The sequence below is a fragment of the Dendrobates tinctorius genome, unplaced genomic scaffold (assembly GCF_039654945.1).
Source record: "Dendrobates tinctorius isolate UK_male_01 unplaced genomic scaffold, ASM3965494v1 ptg000158l, whole genome shotgun sequence".
In the NCBI taxonomy this organism is placed as follows: Eukaryota; Metazoa; Chordata; class Amphibia; order Anura; family Dendrobatidae; genus Dendrobates; species Dendrobates tinctorius.
The window spans coordinates 21,485,846-21,506,803 of NW_027361825.1; the positions used below are offsets into that span (position 1 = coordinate 21,485,846).

Consider the following 20,958-nt stretch of genomic DNA (forward strand, 5'->3'; position numbering starts at 1 on the left):
TAGCCTTAGACGTGTGGAGCATGGCTGCTGGATGAGCCTTTCAATGCTATACTAGAGGATTTGACAGCCTATAACTGTGCCAAGGGGTGGAATAAGTTCCTGTTGGTACCCTCCCCCTTTGCATGACTGCAGTTTAACCCTTCAGAAACTGCATGACTTGCAACATGGAATAATACCAAATAAATGTGTGTGTGTATATAGTGATTTGACCACTTATTTAGTTTTCCTGCTGTTTTGCGTATTCTCTGTGCCTGCTGGGAGCCACGGACATTACCCCTGCCAAGCTGTTGGTGCATGTGGTCAGCCAGTGATTACAGGGCTGGGAGTGTAACGTCTGTATGGCTCACCAGCCTCACCCTTTGTGTGGCAACAGTTCTGTAAGATTAGTGTTCTTGGCACATAGTTGAGATCATTGCAAAGTCTGTCATTGCTATTGCTGTATACTGGAGCCCAGGTGCGGATATGAGGCTTTTTTTTTTTTTTTTTTTTGTGTCACTAGTACTAAAAGTTTTTGACCCTCTAATAAATTAGTGTACAGCATTTCATTAGCCTTGTACTGAATGGCAACAGGTAGAACTAGCTTAGCCAGTCTTATTGTTTCTGCACCCTGCAATTACTTATTTCTTGGTGGTTTACTCTGAGGAATAGCAGATTTCCATGTTTGGTAACCTCTACCCCCATAGGGTGTTTTCTTATGTCACAACAGCCCTCCTTTTGCCATGTGGGCACCGCTGCCAGGCAGCAGTTTTGCAATAGGAAATGTAGAAAATGCCAGTGTTCCTGTATTTCATTTTTATTGACCTTTTCCCTGGCTTTTTTTTTTTTTTTTCTTTTTTGGTGGTGGGGGTTGTGTTGGAAGTAGCAAGTAAAACTTTGTGCAGTCCTTCCATAAAATGAATGAAATTGGGTGCAGGGAGAAAGTGTCTCACCAGCCTGGTGGGCAGGGGGCTGGCTGCAGTGGCAGAGGATGAATGTATGAGTAGCATATCGCAACACACACTCTTTCCAGGGTGTGGCAAGTAAAAGAGCAGATCCAGTGGCTTCTACATTCTCACATGTGACTCCTATTTTACATTTTCTAATCTTCAGTGCATGTGTAAAAGGAAAAAAACAAACAAACCTTGAGACGTGAGTCAGTGTTTTCAGTTCCGCTTATTTATAGCTGAGGGGAGGGTAGCCCCTAGTATAACGCCGTATGATGTCAGACCCCGCTTGCCGTGATTACAAGGGGGGGAGAGTTTTGTGTACACACTGGGCTTTTGTGGCTCATAAAATGCGCTTGTCTTTGATGTCCCGTATACAGAAACTTTTAATAAAGTTTGTAATGTATGCCGCACCCCTCCCGCTCTCCCTCCGCCGGATCTTCCTACTCTCACTTACGGCTCGCTGTATCGCACATCGGGATTAGGCTGTTTCTAATTTGCAATATTGGAATGTGCATTCGGTTTTCATCACCAGAGCATTCATTGCCGATTCTCAATTGTCAAAACCTGCAATTAGAAAGCATTCACGCCTATAAAATGAAGATCTGATCTGAAAGCTTTCTTCATTAGGTGTGGAAGCAATATTAATGCTAAGTGTTTTGTATATGATGTTTCTGGCCAGGCTATGAATGAGAAGCCCTTTCACTATTGCAGCATTGGCTTAATCATAAAGTTGACAGCATTAATAGAAAGCAGCAGCAGTGACGTTAAAGGGGCTTTGTCAACCTGGACTGTTGGATGGCTCCCCAAATCCATGGGCTGGGAAACGACCTTACCCGGTGACCCTGGAAGTCCAGCTGGGAGTGGGTAACGTGACACAATTAGTATTTGAGGGTAATGCCCATCAATGGGTAGTTGGCATTTCAGTGACAGGCCCATTTTGAAACTAGTCCAGGAGGGCCAGCTGTTGTGAAAACGACTATTTGGAGCATGCCCAGCTGTTGACATATCTCCCAGCATTCCCTGGTAGCTAGAGCATTTGTGACTGCTAACCCTCTAGCTTAGTCCATGAACCTGAAATTAATGTTCCTATGTTGATGTTGTTGAAATAAACATTATTACTGATCGTCTCAATGAATTGATCAGCAGTTGGTGGTCCTCTGTGTACCCACCCAGTCGTATCCAGTATATGGGACCTCAATCCTAGTTGTGCATGAGATGATTTCTGAATATAAAACAGGGGTGGATTCTGCTTTCTCAACACTGTCCTCGCGTTTTTTTTTATTGAATACCAAGTAAGGACATGTCAGCGTTCTCGGGGCCTCTCCCTTTGTGAGACAGGTAGTGTCGCTTTTTTTTCTTGTCTCTTCACATGCTGCCAGTGTATACTCACACTTTTTTTTTTTTTTTTAAGCAGATCTTTATCACTTTAACCTCACAATTACACATGTGTCCTCTAGACTAGAATGTATAGAATGTGTGTGTATGTGGTAAAACAGGATCATAAAGATCGCAGTGCGCTGCCAGACATGGCCACTTCCTCGCACACAGGACATTGTGGTCAGGCCTTGCAGAGAGATGGCAAATCTCTAATATAAAGACTGATTTGATATTAACCCTGCAGGCAAAACATTCTGTGATACTGATTAGCAAACTTTCTTGCTGGTTCCTCATGAGACCTGCAATCTGCCCCTATGATAAGCCCTCATATGCCTTATAAACTTCGATGTGCTGCCTTAGGCCTCTTTCACACATCAGTTTTTCGCCGTTAGGCGCGATCCGGCTTTTTTTTGTAAAACCGGATCCGGCGAAATGCAATGCCGGATCCAGTTTTTCCCCATTGACTTGCATTAGCGCCGGATCGCGCCGGATGGTATTGCGTTTCATCCGTGTTTTGCCGGATCCGGCTACTTGTCTCATTCCGGCGTCTGGAAAAAACGGCTACTGTAACTTTTTTTGTCTCCGGCGAAAAAGCCGGAAGCGCCGGATCCGACGCATCCGGCTTTTTGCCACAATGAAAGTCTATGGACGCCGGAATGCGCCGGATCCAGAAAAAGACGGATCCAGCCACCGAATCCGTTTTTTTAAGTCTGCGCATGCTCAGATCAAATTGGCCAGCCCCCAGGAAACAGATATAACCTGCTAGACGGATCAGGCAGAAAAACGGATCCGTTTCTACAGTTCTCCAAAATTTATGCCGGATCCGTTTTTTCTAAAAATAGCCGGATCCTGCCTGACGGCAAAAAACTGATGTGTGAAAGTAGCCTAAGACTGCAATAATACTGCTCTGTAAGAGAAGATATCAAGTCTCCTAAAGTGAAACTGTAGGACTTGATTTTTTTTTTTTTTCTTCTTTTAGGATTCCTTTGGGATAGAACTTAGAGTTTTATCACAAATGAGTAAAATTGCAGGAAAAATGCTTCTAAAAGCAACTTGTCAATTTGTCTTCTATTGAAAATCCTTTCCTTTCTCAAGATCAGAGGGATTTTTTCGTTCTGTTGTGTACTGCTAGTTTCCTAGATTATGGTATGGCCACTTGTTAAGCATTTGGTGCAGAATTTTCTGCAGCATTTCTGCATCTATTGGCAGGAAAACTCCAGCATAAAGTGTTGTTGTGTTTGTGGTTTTTATTTATTTTTATCTTTATAAACTTGTGTTTTGGAGGAGCGTCTCCCCCCCCCCCCCTCACTCATCAGTATGGGTAAAATCTGCAACAGAAAACACTGAAAGAAGTGCTCCGAATCAGGAAGTCACAAATAAGCACCGACTGCAGGTGAATTCAGGATTCCCATTCACTTTGCTGAAGTCCAGTCAGGAAACTCTACAGGTTTTGTGACTTCTGCTCATAAAAAAATCTTGATAAAAATGCAATGTATGCACACAGCTTTACTGACCACCTGTGTTGTTTGGCAGTTTTTTAGGCAAGGAAGCGTAGCTCTTGAAAGTTCTTTGCTTGTGTAGCTCTTTAAAGTTGAGCATTTAAGCCTTAGCCAGATAGTTGTATGTCCCAAGCTTCAGTGCCCCCAATGTACCTATAGTGCTCTTCAGCTGCCTTGGCTTGCAACATCTGAGAGCACATTTGTTTGGACTGTCAATCATTCAGTTGCATCCATCCCACCCCAGCATGTAAGGCCTGTTTCACACATCCGTTTTTTGGCATCCGCCATCCGTTTTTTGCATCCGTTTTTGTGTGAAAAAACGGATCCGTTTCTGTTTTACCGCAAACAGATCCGCGGTAACTGCTAATGGAAGTCTATGGGACCAAAAAACGGATCCTCCAAAAAAAATGGCGGATCCGTTTTTTAACGGAAAATGACGGATTTGGACGGATTTTAAAAAACGGAAGTGTGATCCAGGCCTAAGGAGGCAAAGGAGCGGTTTGCTCCTGAAGAGAGATCGTGAGAATAATCCTTTAAAAGATGTAAAATAGGAGCTGATGGAAGTGTGCAGCACCTCTCCAGTCCTGCAGTCAACTTTCATGGGCATATTGGCTGCAAAAACAGATAAAATCTGCAGCGTAATGCAATTTTGGCACAGAAGATGAGATCTTCCCAAATCTCTACATTAGAATGGGCATAGAGATTTTGCAGTGTACTTGTGGTGAGATCCACTGAGTGTGCATGTAGGCAGGCCACTTTTTTTGCTTGCTCTCCTATACTTTTAGGTCTTTTCAGGCTGTTTGAGCATTGAACCTCCAAAGTGAACCTGTGTACATATGTACACTGCTGCAGGGACCACAAGTGACTTCTGCAGCCTAGGGAGAGAAATGACCAAACATCCTGTGTAGACAATTGAATTTGCATGACTTGTCGCCGCATCTATAAAGTAACTATGTCCTAACTTGTGCCTTAATTGGGACATGTCCCCCCACCACCACCATCACCAATGTTAGGAAGTTGGAATGTGTAATAAAAGCATGATTGTGCCAGCATGGAGTAAAAGAGCTTTGTGTGTACTCGGCGGCTTTCAGTAAAGTCCAATTAGTGTGTGATTTGGGGGAGTGGGATGTTTCTTCAGGCTGCACACCTCCCCTGTACTGTGTTCTGCATCACATCTCATGGAGTAATAGAAAGTGACTGCTGTAAATGTGCCAGAAGCAAGTGTGCATTATAGAAGACTGCTTATCGTCAGACTACGGTCACACAAGTGTGCACAGAGCCTGAACTCCAGTAGTGCCGCAGCCGACGTACACCCTATCGTCGTGGTTTGCGTTTGTAGCTTCTCGCAGGTCCGGGCTTGCATTTATTTTAGTTTGTGAACGTCTTCTCATGTGAAAAAGACCTGTTTGGAGGGCAGGGCCAGGAATCTGCACCCAGGGCTGGTTGTTGGGTGTAACAGTCGTGAGCTAGTTGAGATGGTGATGCAAACACTGGCACTGGAGAGCTGCGCTGTAAACAGAGGATCTCCAGGAGAAGCAGCACTTTTGCAATGCAAATCACATAGGTGGCCTCATTTCATTATACTGGGTTGGCCTGTGAGATGAGGCCTTTTGCTTGTCCTTTTGCAATCATGCAAATGCCTTCCCTCTCGCCTCCCCCCATCCTGTCTCATAGGGTCTGTGTGCAATCCGGAAGTCAGGGCTTCCTTACTTAAAGTCTCTGATAAACACTCTGATTACTTTCAAGGGCCCCCTGTCAGCGGCCAGTTGCTTGCCAATTTTTTTTTTTTCTTCCCTTACCGTCTGCATCATCTTAACATTTCTTGGCTTACTCCGTGCATTTTCTTTCTGTATTTAAAACCATACAAAGTCAGTCTTGGATTACATTGAAATTAACCTGTTTGTCTCGCAGACATTTGTCAAACTTGCAATTGTGGACATCTGGCCTAGCAATGGAGATCATTAATGGGAGTCCTGGATGTCTGCTTCAGACACTTGGGAAAAGTAAAGTGACAGCTTATGTAAGAGCTGTAATGGCAGTCTTATTGTGGTCGTCCACATTTCTCAGGAACAAAAAAAATATATAAGTATGTATAACCAATATGCTGATGGCCAAGTACACTTTCTAAATTCTAGAATTCCTCGACTGTGATTTACAATTTTATTAGCCGCTGATTCTTGCTTTTCGAGCCATGTGAAGTAGCAACCTGTAGTTATCAGCAGTGTGTTTTTCCACACTTTGATTTACAGAGAAAACCCAATAAAAGAAAACAATGAGCATATACCCTACAGCAGGTAAATAGTAATAGTACATGTAAATAACACAGGGTATTTAGTTAATACAATTTTGATAAACTTTAAGCCATCCCACCGCGACAAGGTGTATCCATCGGGATGGTCTTAACCTTTCTGTAGTATGAAACCCTTACCAAGTATCAAACCATATCAATGTGAATAATGGCCGAGCAGGACAGGGACCGACTGAGACACCCATCCACGTGAAGCTATACAGATGAAATACTTAGCTCTTAAAGGAATGCTACACAAGGTGCAAGAGGTTACAGGAAAACCAAAGAAATGAGCCGGACTATAAGCTTCTTTGGTTTTGCCACATTTGCTTTACGTTAGCGAGGAAGGTGGAAAGAGGGAGAAAAAGCAGAGCCAGTTGCCAACTACTTCCACCTTCCATAGGGAAAAATTGTACTTGCGTTACTTGGGATTTATAAATTGCTTATTAAGATTCTCATTTTGCAAATTTAATAATTCATTTTTTATTTTCGATGGTCTGTCATTTTCTATCTGTTTATTGTATCACTTTACCAAAAAATCCCACAGTGTTGAACAAAGATTATTAATACTTCACCAGTCTCTGTCCCATTGGGGGCCTATTTTTTATATATGGCATGATGGAGAATTTGAAAGAAACCAACTCACACATAACACTTTGCGGGTGTCAGATGTGAACGCTGAACCACAGAATATCGAGATGTTGTCTACTGCTGGCTTAAGCAAAAATGGCAGATTAATTTTGAACACCCCTTTCTAATCTGTGTGTGCCTGTGCCTTCTGTTCTTAGCATGAAGTAAGTTGCTGCCAGCTTTGGCAGCACCTTAATCCAAGATTTCAGAAGTCAAGCATGCGTATGTTTGGAGGATGGGTTGCCATAGTGGACCAGTAGGTTGCAGAATAATGCTGCTATCCAGGATGCTGCCTTTTGCTGGATATGGGCTTGTACAGATCAGGTACATAGGGGGAGTATAATGTAAGTGTGACACCTGTCACACTCCTCCAGCACGGTCGTCATCTGAGATGCTCACATGAAAAGTCTGACAGGAAGGCGTCTCCGTAGCCATTGTAAGGGTGCGGAGAGCATCCTCAGCCATGTTTGGACTGCAAGTGACTCCTGTTTCCTCCAGATACTGCCCTCCTTGCTCACATTTCCTGGAGCAGCTGCTTAATAGGATTTGTCCAGTAGGATCAAGCTATGGGAATTCTCCTCATTCTTTATCCTTATTAGGCATTTGCAAACTTTTGAATTTTAGGACGAGGAAATTCTTTCTCACACTGCCCCCCGGCCGGTCCCGGCTGCCCCCCTCCTGGATTATTCTTGCACACGTGTGTGATTCTGTGCATCATCACTCCTTCCTCTTTCAGGATTAATGTTGCTTTTCAACCTGCCACTAACTGACAAGAGTCGCAAATATTTCTAAAAAATCTCCTGTGCTGCAGCCCCAAATATGGCAAGTCTGGAGTGCCCGCTCTCGCATCGCCTAAACTTAGCGGCTCTGGAATTTCAACAGTTTTTAAATAGGATTGTTTTACATAATATCCTAAGAAGAAGATTGAAGGGGCGATGGTCTGCACTGACATGTGTCTCTGCGCATCCAAGAGGCATTCTCTGCAGAAGTGCACGTTTTGTGTTGCTTTTACAGTGTTTAATTGGCCTTGTATGTGCCCCTAAGTATATTTCATAATGTGTTTTGTTTAATCGGTTCCTCCTTCTGCATTGATTGTGAGTGGTGCTGATGTCCCACTAATGGGTGTCTGCCATGATGCCGTGCATGGTTGGTGCTGGTGTGAACAGAACAGGTGCATAATACATGCCGTCCATGCTTACATCGTGGCCTGAGTGATGCTGGAAAAACCATTTTATTCCCATTGTCATCCTTGATGGTTCACCAGGGCTCATCAATTACAACCCAGAGTGACAACTGTTGGTTCAGGCTGTCCAGCACGGAAGTCCGTGACTTACCAAGAGATGGTGACAGCATCTATATTTGAGGGCTATGTATTCAAGGACCAAAATTTGGTCACATAAACTGAGAAGATGGTGCCAAGATGAGTATAGATGTAAAATGCTTCCCTAAGCAAAACCCTACTTTCAACGTGGAAATTAGAAGCAGCTCTCGCGCTCGGTGAAAATGTTTCACTTCTGACATGATCATTAGAAGCAGAGAATGCAGCATAAGTTCCTAAAACGCATACAGTGTTTTAGGAGTTCATCCCAAAAGGAACATATGACCTGGAAAGACATTCTGCAAGGTCTCAACATCTTGCCTTCCTGTTTCAGATGTAACTTGGGGCAGACGCAGGGGTGGTATACCGTATATTGATGTAATAATATTATGCATATAAACTAGACAATTTAAAAATTACACAGCAAACTTAACAGTACAAACCTAAGGAATAAAAACTCTTAACCACATGGTTGGCCAGTTTTCCCATAGGTTCTAGGTGACTTGTTAGGCCTCGTTCACACATCAGTGTCTTTAGATTTTCTTGTGCGTGCGGGGGGATCTCCCCTTCTCTTACATAAAAGTCTGAAAATCGCCTGGCATCTGACTGTCGTCCATTTTTCCATTGACCCGTAGACTTGCATTGCTCGTTTTTATCTGACGCTTGGATGGAAATCAACTGGTCTCCACAATTTTTCATGGACAGCTTAGTCTGTGGATAATAATTGGACATGTGAGCAGCCCCTTGGACTATAGTAGGTAGGTATGCGTGCCGTCTGTGGAAAAACACAGCACTTGTCTTGTACGAGAAAAACTGATGTCTGAATGAGGCCTAAGTGTGAGTTATGCAGACATAAGTCTAGTACAACACTGCAACCTGTAGATGGGCACCAAAAAGGTTATTCTCTAGTAAGATATTGATGACCTATGCATGGGATAGGTTATCAATATGAAATCAGTGGAGGTCCAACAACTGCTACCCCACTGATTTTAGCTATTTGACCCTCCGCGGGCAGTTAAGTGAATGTAGCTGTACGGCTCTGCTCATTGTCTTACGAACATTTCTTATTCACTTACATGTGGTCAGTGGAGCTACAAGCAATGAAATTATGGGGGTGCCACGTATCGGACCCCTACTGATGTACATATTGATGACCTGTTTTAAGGATTGGTGATCAATATCTAAGTAGGTGGCATCTACTTTTTGATCCCACATGTCACACTGCCAGAAGGAACTAATGATGGTAAAAGTGGCTGCACAGAAATCCTGGAGGATTAGATTTCTGCCGACTGGAGCAGCACTGCCATATTTACCATCATTCTTTATTTTACTGTTTTATTTCTTGCAACCCCAGCCTCAATGTCTTCTCCACCTCTCGCTTCTAGTGGTCTGCACTCCTGATCTTCTTGGTTCATAAGCAGAACAAGGATACTGGCACTGATTCATCATTGCCTTTGTACCTTTTTTTTTTTTCTTTCCTTTTTTACACCTAATTTTTTATTTTACTTGCAACTTTTCTGAAGTCTATTTTATGTGCTTACTTTTTTCCCATTTTGGGGACATTACAGATTTAGTGTTTGTCTGATTTATCAATTGCAACTTTACTAAAAAAAAAAAATTGCATAATTTGGCACAACTCCCCCACTGGGTGTGGTTTTGAGTTTGCCAAAACCTTGCTGCATTTGGTACGACTTTTGGAACAGAGTTGCAAAAAAAAAAAAAAAAAAAAGTTTGATGGGGGGGGGGGGGGGGTGCGGGACATTTTTTTTTTTTTTCCTTTTGTGCCAAATTTGAGTTGTGTGCATCATTTTGTTGAATTTGGCGCCCGTCAAGACCCTGATGCAGTTTCCCTCTTTTATGGTTGGATTTAATCTCATTTGGTTCAGCTTCTATGAATGCAAGTCTGAAAAGTGACAACGATGTGATCCTGTATGTGTGTGACCCATCATAGCTCTGAAAGCAAACATTGTAGAGGAATGGTATGTATTACCCACAGCACCACAGCTTTTCCGCTGGAGGACTCGCCGGGCCACTTGGCTTGAATAGGTGCCTTGTACCGTAATATCATGCTTGTCCTGCAGGGACCTCCACCAATACTTTTCGTCTCGCTTCTGTTGGGGCAAATGTAGGACAAGGAGGAGGCTGATCCCAAACTGAAGCCTTCTTATTTACAAAGTCTCATTATTTCTGACCTTTAACCCACCCATAATTGTTTTCTTTCTAAAATTTTCTGGACTTTGGCCACAGGCCCCCTCCTCCCATCGTATACACCCAGTTGCTATACTCATCTTCACATACTAGTTTTCCAAGTTTGAGCCGGAAGTTGCAATACAGCAGTCTGCATAATGCCACCGCTGCTGCTAAACCAGTTTACGAGGAGCCTTTGTGAGAGGAGTGCAGGCTGTGTATGTGTGTGTGTGGCAGGCACCATGGACTGCTGCGATTATGTGGTTGGGGGAGGAGGGGGGATGCGAGAGTGTGCACCCGGGGCCCCCGCGCCTCACGGTCTGTCATTCAGTTTGCATTACTATCTTGTGTAGCAGTTGACTCTTTTTGTTCCTTACCTGGACCTATTTTATTGGGTTGTTCTATATCTTATGTGGATGCAGGTTCCTCTTGCCTGACCAAACAGACTAGTTCCTACAGAGGTATATAGACGTACTTATCAGATCGCTGATGGCTATGTACCTGTTCAGACTCGCTCAGACTCCTCTCTCTCCCCCCCCCCCCCCCCCCCCATTAGTAGAACTTGCATCAACCAGACATGAACGCTTAGCACCAGGCCGCTCTGACCACTTTTTCCTACCCAAGTAACTGGCCCCATTCTGTAGTAACTTACAGGTAATCCAGACCTTTGACCCCTCAATTTCCCTGACTCCACAGAACTGATCATTACTGACTATGTACATAGAGTGCAGCACAGATTCATCTCAACTCAAAGCCGAGACATCAGGAACAGAACAGACATTTATAGGACATTTCATAATGTTCCCAGATTCTTATGAAGACATTTACAGCAGATCCTGCAGTAAACTAGCAACTTGTTATATATTGTCTGAGTTGGTCCTTTTTATTTCGACTCCACCAAAATGGACACCAGCTTCACAGTCCTCATTACCAGCCCTGTGTTAAAATCTAAAGGGCCTGTAACACTAAGCGATATCTCTAGCAATATCGCTATAACTTGTGACATTATAGCGATATCGCTGTGTGTGATACTTGCCTACGACCGGCTTCCCCGCTGTCCATCGCTGATCACGCGAGAACAGGCTGGACCGTTTCTCGTCGTCAGCTTCCTGTGGAGAGATGAGTGTGGAGCCGGGCAGGAGGACGCAGGATCGCCTAGTGTGACAGGTAAGTAGCGACCCCTGCGATGTTGCTGGTGAGATCTGCCTGTGTGGCAGCTCACTAGCGACCACTTAGCGATGCACCAGCGATCCTGACCGCGTCATATCGCTGGTGCATCGCTAAGTGTGATAGTACCTTAATTTCAGGCTTCTGCATTGTGAAGAGAGTTTCTCAGACGTTGGGTTCGGCATGTTGCCACTGTAGGGGGCTTCATCACAGGTCGTGACTACTACAACTCAGAGATGGCTGCTGAAGATCGTGACTGGTTGCATCGGTCACTGACTGATGGGAGGCCATGAGACTTGCAGTATTAGCAATGGCTGTTGGAGGTTTTCAGCAGCAGAGATTGCCTTATGGTAAATGACAGATATCTTCGCCTATTGATGAGTTTTGCCGCTGGGTCCTATGACGCCCCTCATCCCCGGTTCTCCTTCCTAATGTTTCTTCCCAGCATTCCTCAGATGTCACCTACAGGACAGGCTTGGCGCGCTCCTGTCATGTCTGTGTGCATTAGCCTTTCCATATGTTTACATTTGATGCATAGTTTCCATCCGCTCATATTAATCCCTACTGTTTCTATGGTGTGCGCGCACACACAAAAATTGCCTTTTTTTTTTTCTCTGTTCAAAACAGAGTTCACAAGGGTCGTTCTGGCCAAAAAAAAAAATCCTATGTTAGTTTCTAAGTTTTCAAACCGTGAGCACGTTACAGCGGAAATGCTCAGCGGCAGGAAATATTTGTCTGTTGGGCTGGGGAGAGGCTCGTTCTGGATGTCCTGCTCATAGTGCTTCATTTCAACACCTCTTAGCGTCTGCGGAGACAGGACTGAAACCTTTTCCCATTGTGGGGGTTAAACATATCTGCGTGGGAGACTGCCTGTAACTTCTGTGAATCTGGGGGCCACGGCCTGTGTTTTGTGGTGGAGCGCTGTCCCTGCACATTCCTGGCCTTCCTGTCCTGTGTGTTTAACATTCCTCATGTCGTGGAGCGTTTTCGGCTTGATTATGTCTTGATCTGCTTGTTTGCTGGTCGCTGTCCCAGCCAGGAAGCACTACATCATCCTCTGGGGGAAAAAAAACATTTCTATTTCCGTTGTCCCGAGATTTCCCAAAAAAGAGCCGCGTGAGCCTCTCATTTTGGCAGTCCTCCTCCTTAAACTACGTGAGCCACTGATTTCCCCGTGCCTCCACCTTCCGGGTGATAAGCTGCTTACCAGGTGAAGCAGGACTTTTATATGACGGAGTTTGTATTTCCTGCCACACCTTTATACTCTGGATTTTATGAAGAGTCCAGGAAGCTGGCTGGTACAGGCTGTCACATGGTTTTACTAGTAAAAGGTTCAATCGAAGTTTTATTTCTGCTGAAAATGCAAAAGCATCTTTCATGCAGTCAGTTCCTTTTGAGTGCTCCCTCCCATTGATGAGCATGACCGTGGAATATGTCATTGTCCTTTTGTCCCAAACCACCCCCCTCCATCAAAATGCAGCTGTTTGTCCAGCAGGACGGCACACAGACCAGTAACGGGTTTAGATTTATAAGCAGGAGCTTTTTTTATGCCACATTCATGGGAATCTCCGCGCACCCCCCTCTTCTCCTTGTTCAGTTGAATGACTGATTTCATGACTTGCCCGTGCCACATTCCTCCAGGCTGAGCTAATGCCAGCCTCACTGGTTAACCGGAGGCAGGAAGGGTGGGGAATGGCTGACCTCATCCATTTATTCACTACCTTTTCTTACCTGAGCACAACACCCCGTAGAAATGGAGGAGCGTTGTGAAGTCCTTGCTATATAACATTCGCAGCCTACTTTTCTGCTGTCTTAATGGGGCTGTCGCATCTTTCTACAGGTGTGCCTTGTTCCCCTGCCTTCTGGCTTCCTGGTTTGCGGCGTGCTCCTGATGATTGAGAGTGAACTTTATATTCTCCCATGCTGCAAGCGGAGGAATTGCTGCCTCTGAAGCATCGGAGGGGCACTGAATCTCTACAGCAGAGTTTGTAAGTGCTGTGCTCCTTACCTAAGAGACCGACCACCGCTGCAATATATCAGTGGTGGCCAGTCTTCTAAGCAACAATGTTGCTAGCATCTTGGCTGCATACAGTGTAGCTGTGTAGATGAGTTTTCCCTCTTTGCTGTCCCGTGCCAGACTCTGCCCACCCCCCGGTGCATGAATTAAAAATGACTGAACTTTGTTTTTGCAGGAATATCCTAATGAAGGAATGATAAGACAACTCCCCAAGGGCATGATATACACTACAGTGCTGGAGTGTACATAGTCTCTGTACCCCACACATGTCCCTTTCCCCTTATGTATCTGACCTGCGTTCTGGGTTATGCATGTCCTGATGTATACATTATTCCTATAGTATATGTACTTGCCAGTTTACTAGGAGGTGCATTATTTGATGTGGTGTTGCTTCGTCTTACATTAAAACCACTTCTGCTCCGTCTGATCCGCATTAGTTAGGTAATTTTTATTTTTTGTACTGTAGCTTTCCAATTTTGAAGGGCTGTTCCAGGAGGTCCCTATGGTTTGCAGCTGCAGAGTCCGTCAGCAGTAACTAATTGAATCTTTCACTCTCATCTGAACATAAGGGCAGGGGGCTAAAGGCCCCATCACACACAGCGATCTCGCTAGCGAGATCGCTGCTGAGTCACAACTTTTGTGACACAACAGCGATCTCACCAGCGGATCGCTGTGTGTGACAGTGATCAGCGACCGGCCCCCCTGCCGGTATCACTGATCGCTCTGAGAAACCTCTGGACTTTTCTTTGGTCGCTGGTCTCCTGCTGGCCAGCATGCATCGCTGCGTGTGACAGGTGGGAGACCAGCGATCTGCTGGTAACTAATGTACACAACGGGTATCCAAGGGACGGACGTCCCTAAGGCCTCTTTCACACTTCCGTTTTTTCTAGTCAGTTAAAATCCGCCAAAATGGCGGAAAGCGGATCCGTTTGTAACTGATGCAAACGGATGCCACCGGACCGTTTTTTTGACGGATCCGTTGAATGCATAATTTTAAAGGAGCCGCAGTCTGGGAAGGAGAGGGAGAGAGGGAGAATTTTTTTTCGTCCGCCAGAAAGGATTTAAGGGTTAATTTTCTCCCTGACTTCCTTTCTCCGGGCATGCGTACTGAGAAATGCGGATCCTACAACCAAAAAAACGTTGCAGGGTCCGTCCAGGCATGCCGGCGAACGCAAAAAATTTGGCGGATCCACAGAAAAACGGATCCAACGGATGGCCATCCGTCAAGATCCGCCAGTAATGCAACTCAATGGGGGAAAAAACGGATCCGCCAAAAACTGGCGGATTTTGACTGATGGTCAAAAACGGAAGTGTGAAAGAGGCCTTAGATACCCGATGTGTACGTTAGTTACCAGCGCTCTGATGCAGGGAGCTGGTAACTAACGTACACATCGGGTATCTAAGGGACGCACGTCCCTTGGATACCCGATGTGTACATTAGTTACCAGCTCCCTGCATCAGCACGCTGGTTACTAACGTGCACAGCGACGCCGCGAGCTCGATGTCGCTGTGCTGATCGCTGGTGAAGCTGTCTGGCAGCTCACCAGCGATCCTGACACATTGATATCGTTGTCGGGATTGCTGGTGAGTCGCTATGTGTGACGGTACCTTAAGGTCACAGGTAGAAAGCCAGATTTATGTTTTCAGCAGAGATAAGCGGCATATAATGCACCTGACAGGCACTTATCTTTAAGAGGATAAAGAGACAGGATGCTTTAATGTCTATATACACATTAGATTATCAACCATATCTGCTATGAAGCAGCTAACGTGTCTCCTGTTTCATTTTCTTAAATTGGTAAAATTGCTAAGTGCTGGTAAAAACAAACCACTTTGCTATTTTTAAGTTCTCAAAAACTGAGGGTTTTTTAATTTTATCTTTTGCCTCTCATTTCCTATGACGTGTCCTCTAGGCAAGGAGCTCTGCTCTGAAGCTGACCAGGTCATGGAGCTGACCAAGTTCAGTGCCCTGTGCTCCTTTGATCTCCCAGCGCCTCTGCTTTCAGCAGAAAGGGGTGCATAAATTGGGCCAGGAGTGCAACAATACCGCTGGTCCTAACTGTCAGTCCTCAAGAGCGCACCGCAGCCCTTTTCCCTCCCTCCCTTCTTTCCCTGGCAAGCAGAAAACCAGGAGGCAGGGGAGCATAACTCGAGAATAGCACTTTATAAAATACGGTATATCCAATCCTAAATAGACACCTAAGTTGTATCTGACTTAAAGGATTTACACACCTGTATATTAGACACGCGAGCATTTATTTATTTTTTTCCTGTAGCACAGAGGTTCCTGCACTTGGAGCGAGCACATTAGGTGTGGCATGCAAGTAACGAGCACAGGGCAAGTCATTGCATAGAGAGTACAGGGAGTGTACACAGAGGAGGGGGAAGTGGTGGTGACTGCAGCCGGTTCACATTCCAGACACCTCACCTGCCCCCTTTCTCAAGGACACCCCTATCCCAGTCATGAAACTATGACCTGGAAGGTTCAAGAATGTCAGGAATTAGAGAATTTGCGTGCTCTCGCTGGGCAGGTCTCCCAGTTAAGGGGACAGGGTGTTGTAAAAGAACAATGGAAATTTTCTGATCTGCAGGTGAAAGAATTTTGTCAGTGCGAGATATGAGTAAGCAAGTGCCGTAACAGGTGTTGCATCCAAAGGATCTCCTCATCCACCCTGCCATATTGATGCAATAAAGGGCCGGGCCTCTCACTGCATAGGTATTCACACCTTCCTAACCCTGCCATTGCTGCAATGTGAAACCTGAATCAGTGCCACCTCCTATGAAGATTAGGGATCACTAATCTAAGCCTCGTCGGGGGTTTGCATGCAGTTTCTGTATCGGGAGCTGCCATGCAAGGGTTAAACGGCAGGCATTGTATTTTTGCTGCGAGCGATAATTGTGCGCCTATTTCAGGAGACGTGACTCAGTCTGGAGTTAGGGGGGAATGAGGGCCCCATGAAATGACCCAGAACGTTTTTCTTACTAGAGATCTCCTGACTGGCACCCACCCTTGCCTCTGCCCAGATGGCATGTGTTGGGTGGTGCCCATGTCATGAGATGTTCTTTCCGTGTCCTGCACAGATTCAGCGACCTTTCTACTCCTTCCTACCAGAGCACCATATTGTGAATCATTTATTCTTCAGGCCGGGGATCTTGGTGTAATCATTTACCCGGCACTCACTTCGCTATGTGACATCTTACCAACTAACATAAGCATTTATGGCACGTAGTAAAGGCTCTGTCCACCGCCTCAGGCTGATGCTGCAGGTTTCAATGAAACTCCTATTTGTAAACTCGATCATTGTAAAGACTTGCAGGCTTTAGACAATGGATTTAGTTTTGGAATATAAACAAGTATGAATATTTTACAGAATAGACTCATCCTGCCCGATGATTGCTAGTCATAGACGCTTTGTATGTAATGGGGAATATGTGCTGGGTACCCCACCTAAAGAACTGACCTCCCATTAGGTATGTTGGCCTGCTACATATGCTGCATTGACTCTTTAGCTTAAGATCCCACCAGTCCTTTTATATCTTATCTTTGTAGCATTCTGGCAATTTATCATGGTATATAGATGTAGTCAGCCTGGCTACAGGTGCCTGAATAGTCCATTTTGACACGTTCATTACAAGTGGATTGGAAATGAGGGTTTTGTTGTGGTTTTTTTTTTTTTTCAGTCTGCCCCTTCACTAGCTGAAAGTCAAATGCTTATTTTTCCAAGATATTTATTGCAAGCTTCCCCCGAAACGAAGTCATTTAGGGATGTTTAATAAGCTGCTAGCACCCCCGGCGGGAGCTTATCTACCGGGAGGCACAAGGGGTTTGGCAATGTTGTGGGTAAGCTGGGAGACACGCCTCCCCCCAATACACATAAGGAAGCTGGTTCGGCAACTATCATTGGTTCGAACCCACTTTTCTCTAATGTATAGGTGCTCAGGTAGGTCTAGACGTACACACAAATGGGTAAATCGTATACTTGTAAGGGATGACATGACTACTGGGACCGCTGCAAATCCAGTATGTAATATAAACCCGTGACCAGCCTAGATTTGTGGCACTTCCATAAATATATACCAAAAACAAGAGAAAAATGGGAAGCTTATGCCATAAAGTAGCAAAGTTTATTGAAACATATTTTAAAGTTTAAAATTGATATAGGGACACAAATGCAAAAAAGAGCCACTTTTATAAGGAGTAAACCGGAAGTAGTAAGACAAGTGTCATAAAAAGTAAATCACGTTAAATAAATTCTCAGGCTATCTCGAAAGTAATATCAATACATAAGACAGTGGTGAAAATTAACATAATAGCGGAGTCTTAATTTTTAAAGGGGAAACCACAATGGTTTAATTGGGATGGCAGCTAATAGCGTTAACCAAAGAAATTCCTCCTTATAGGGGATTGGACCCTTGTTAGGGTTAATGTAAACTGCACATTTATAAGGTCTTAAGTATAATAATCACCATGCTAATCAGAGTGCTCCAGTAGTGCCTTGTGGCTAGCTTTTCTTCATAGTAAAGTGCAGTAATGGTGCCACATAGCTCGATATACCGCTGTAGTGCAGCTAGGACAAGTAATGGGTGAATTACCTTATGTAGCGCTTATATATTGTTGCAGCAAGTATGGCAGACATATGAATGGTAATGAAAGAGTTGCAGATAAGGTAGATTAACTTAGCAGACAACCTTAGAGTGGCCGAGAATCCCCAACGCGCGTTTCCCATTTAGCTTCTTCTTGGGGGAGCGTTTAGCTTTCAAGCTATATGGCACTATCATTGCACTTAACTTTGAAGAAAAGCTAGCTACAAAGCACCACCGGAACACTCTGATTAGCATGGTGATTATTATATTCATGTAAGATCTTATAAATGTGCAGTTCACACTAACCCTAACAAGGTTCCAATACCCCTACCAGGAGGAATTTTTCTCAGGTTAACTCTACACACTGCCATCCCAACTAAACCATTTTGCCCCCCCCCCCCACCCCCTTTATCCACTTTAAAAATTAAGACTGTGCTATTATGTGAATTTTCACTGTCTTATGTACATGCTGATACATCTTATTGATAGCCTGAGTATATTTAAGGTGATTTACTTTTTATGACCTTTGTCTTACTACTTCGGATTTACTCCTTATAAAAGTGGCTCTTTTATTGCATTTGTTTCCCTGTATCAATTTTACACTTTAAAATGTTTCAATAAACATTGTTTTATGGCATAAGCTTCCCATTTTTCTCTTGTTTAAGATCCAGTATGTCGCTGTTTGTTAGCTACCAGTCCAGTCGCAGTCTATGGGACTGGTACAGATGACTGTGTACAGCGCTTTGTATATTGATCAGTTCAATGAGCTATGGATGAGAGCGATGGTCTGCAGGCACAGCCTTTGCTATATTCAGAGGGTCGCTCCTCTCTTCGGTGGAGGTCCCATCGATGAGCTCATTATCATTGCCTATTGTTGGATAGATGACTGCTTAGTATCCCAATAAGTTTGACTTTGTAGAGAAACGGACAAGAGCTGCTGGGCCAAAACTGCTATGGATGACCACTATCTAAAGTGTATGGGGGGCTTTAGGGTATGGGGAAGATCAGCTGCCATCTTCGACCTTTCTTCTGGTGCTTTTTAGCTGCCTCTTGTAGTTTACTTTTATCTGTTCTATATCCCCTCTCATTACTTGGACGTTGATAGATCTGCTTCTTCTCTCCGCAGACGTTCACAGCTTGGTGTAACTCCCACCTGAGGAAAGCCGGCACTCAGATCGAGAATATAGATGAGGATTTCCGAGATGGGTTAAAACTCATGTTACTCCTTGAAGTTATTTCAGGTAAGGTATTAAATAAAACATCTCGTCTGCGCTCGGGGTCACTAAATAAGCAGTGAGCGTCTTAAATTTCTTTTCTTTGTCTTTTAGGAGAGCGTCTTCCCAAACCCGAGCGAGGAAAGATGAGAGTCCATAAGATCAATAACGTTAATAAAGCTTTGGACTTCATTGCAAGTAAAGGCGTGAAGCTGGTCTCCATCGGAGCTGAAGGTGGGCAGAAGGGTCTTCTCGCCTAGTGTTTCTTACACAGTTCTCTTATGTTTGACTTAATGTCCTTAGATCTTTTTTTTTTTTTTTTTTCCCCTCTACTAGAAATTGTGGATGGAAATACCAAGATGACTTTAGGAATGATCTGGACCATTATTCTTCGCTTTGCCATTCAGGATATCTCTGTGGAAGGTAAGCGCTGTAGCAATTTCTTTTTTTGTTTGGATGGTGTCTGTATCTTTGGTCTTGTGCTGAACTTCTTCATCTCCACAGAAACTTCTGCAAAGGAAGGTTTACTGCTCTGGTGTCAGCGGAAGACAGCGCCTTATAAGAATGTCAATGTACAGAACTTCCACATCAGGTGACTCTCTACATGAAGATTATGCAAGTCTGGGGTCCAGGGGATTAGTTCACACTGTCAGGCTTTTAATGAGTGCATTGTGTAGGGATTTGTTTTCCAGATCCAAATGTTCACAACTCCCATTTGAACTGACATGTAATAGCCTTACAATGTGTTAAACCCTTGGAGATGCCCACATTTTTTTTTTCTCACTTTCCAAAATATTTATTTTTATTACTTTTTTAATCTTTCCATTGACATAGCTGTATGAAGACTTTTGTGCTGCCAGTTTTACTTTTGAATGAGACCATTAATTTCACCATACAATGCATAATATTTTAATGTTTTTACAATGTTTATTTTGGTAACAATATCAGTTGTGGGTATAGATACCACATAAGTATACTATAAAGTTGACCTTAGTTCTGTCAATATTAATATATACAGCTCTGGCAAAAATTAAGATACCACTTTCAAATGTTCAGTTTGTCTGATTTTTCTCTTTATAGGTATATTTTTGAGTAAAATATAAATTGTTTTTAGTCTATATAAACTTCTGACATGTCTCTGAATTTCCAAGCAATAAATTTTGTATTTTTTTCTGACAAAGAAAAATGGTCAAAATTAACAGTGCTTTCAGACGTCAAATAATGCAAAGAAAACAAGTTCATAATAATTTAGAAACAGTAATACTAATGTTTTAACTCGGGAAGAAATCAATATTTTGTGGAATAACCAAGATTTTTAAAAACTGCTTTCATGCATCTTGGCATGCTTTCCACCAGTCTTTCACTCTGCTTCTGGTGCAATAATTTAAGCATTTAAGCAGTTCTTCTTTGTTTTATTGCTTGCAACTATCCATCATCCTCTTGATTACATTCCAGAGGATTTCAGTGGGGTTCAGGTCTGGAGAATGGGCTGCCTATGACAGGGATTTGATGTGGTGGTCTCTTAATTGTTTACCAGAGCTATGTGTGTGTATATATATATATATATATATATATATATATATATATATATATATATATATATATATATATATATATATATCTCACACTCTCACACTCTCACACACACCTCAGACCAAAAGTTTGGACACCTTCTCATTCTTTATTTTCATAACTATGAAAAATGTAGGTTCACTATGAAGGCATCAAAACTATCAATTAACACATGTGGAA

The 20,958-nt window shown here is 43.7% G+C and overlaps 1 protein-coding gene across 4 annotated transcripts in view; it reads left to right on the top strand.

Moving 5' to 3' along the window:
* ACTN4 (actinin alpha 4) overlaps positions 1-20,958 on the top strand; it is a 61,490-nt gene that overhangs the window by 21,136 nt on the left and 19,396 nt on the right. For all 4 annotated transcript variants that reach the window (XM_073549063.1, XM_073549062.1, XM_073549061.1 and 1 more), the window contains exons 2-5: positions 19,119-19,233; positions 19,321-19,440; positions 19,543-19,629; positions 19,711-19,798. In XM_073549063.1, the coding sequence (XP_073405164.1) occupies positions 19,119-19,233; positions 19,321-19,440; positions 19,543-19,629; positions 19,711-19,798 (410 nt within the window). The remainder of the gene's footprint in view (positions 1-19,118; positions 19,234-19,320; positions 19,441-19,542; positions 19,630-19,710; positions 19,799-20,958) is intronic.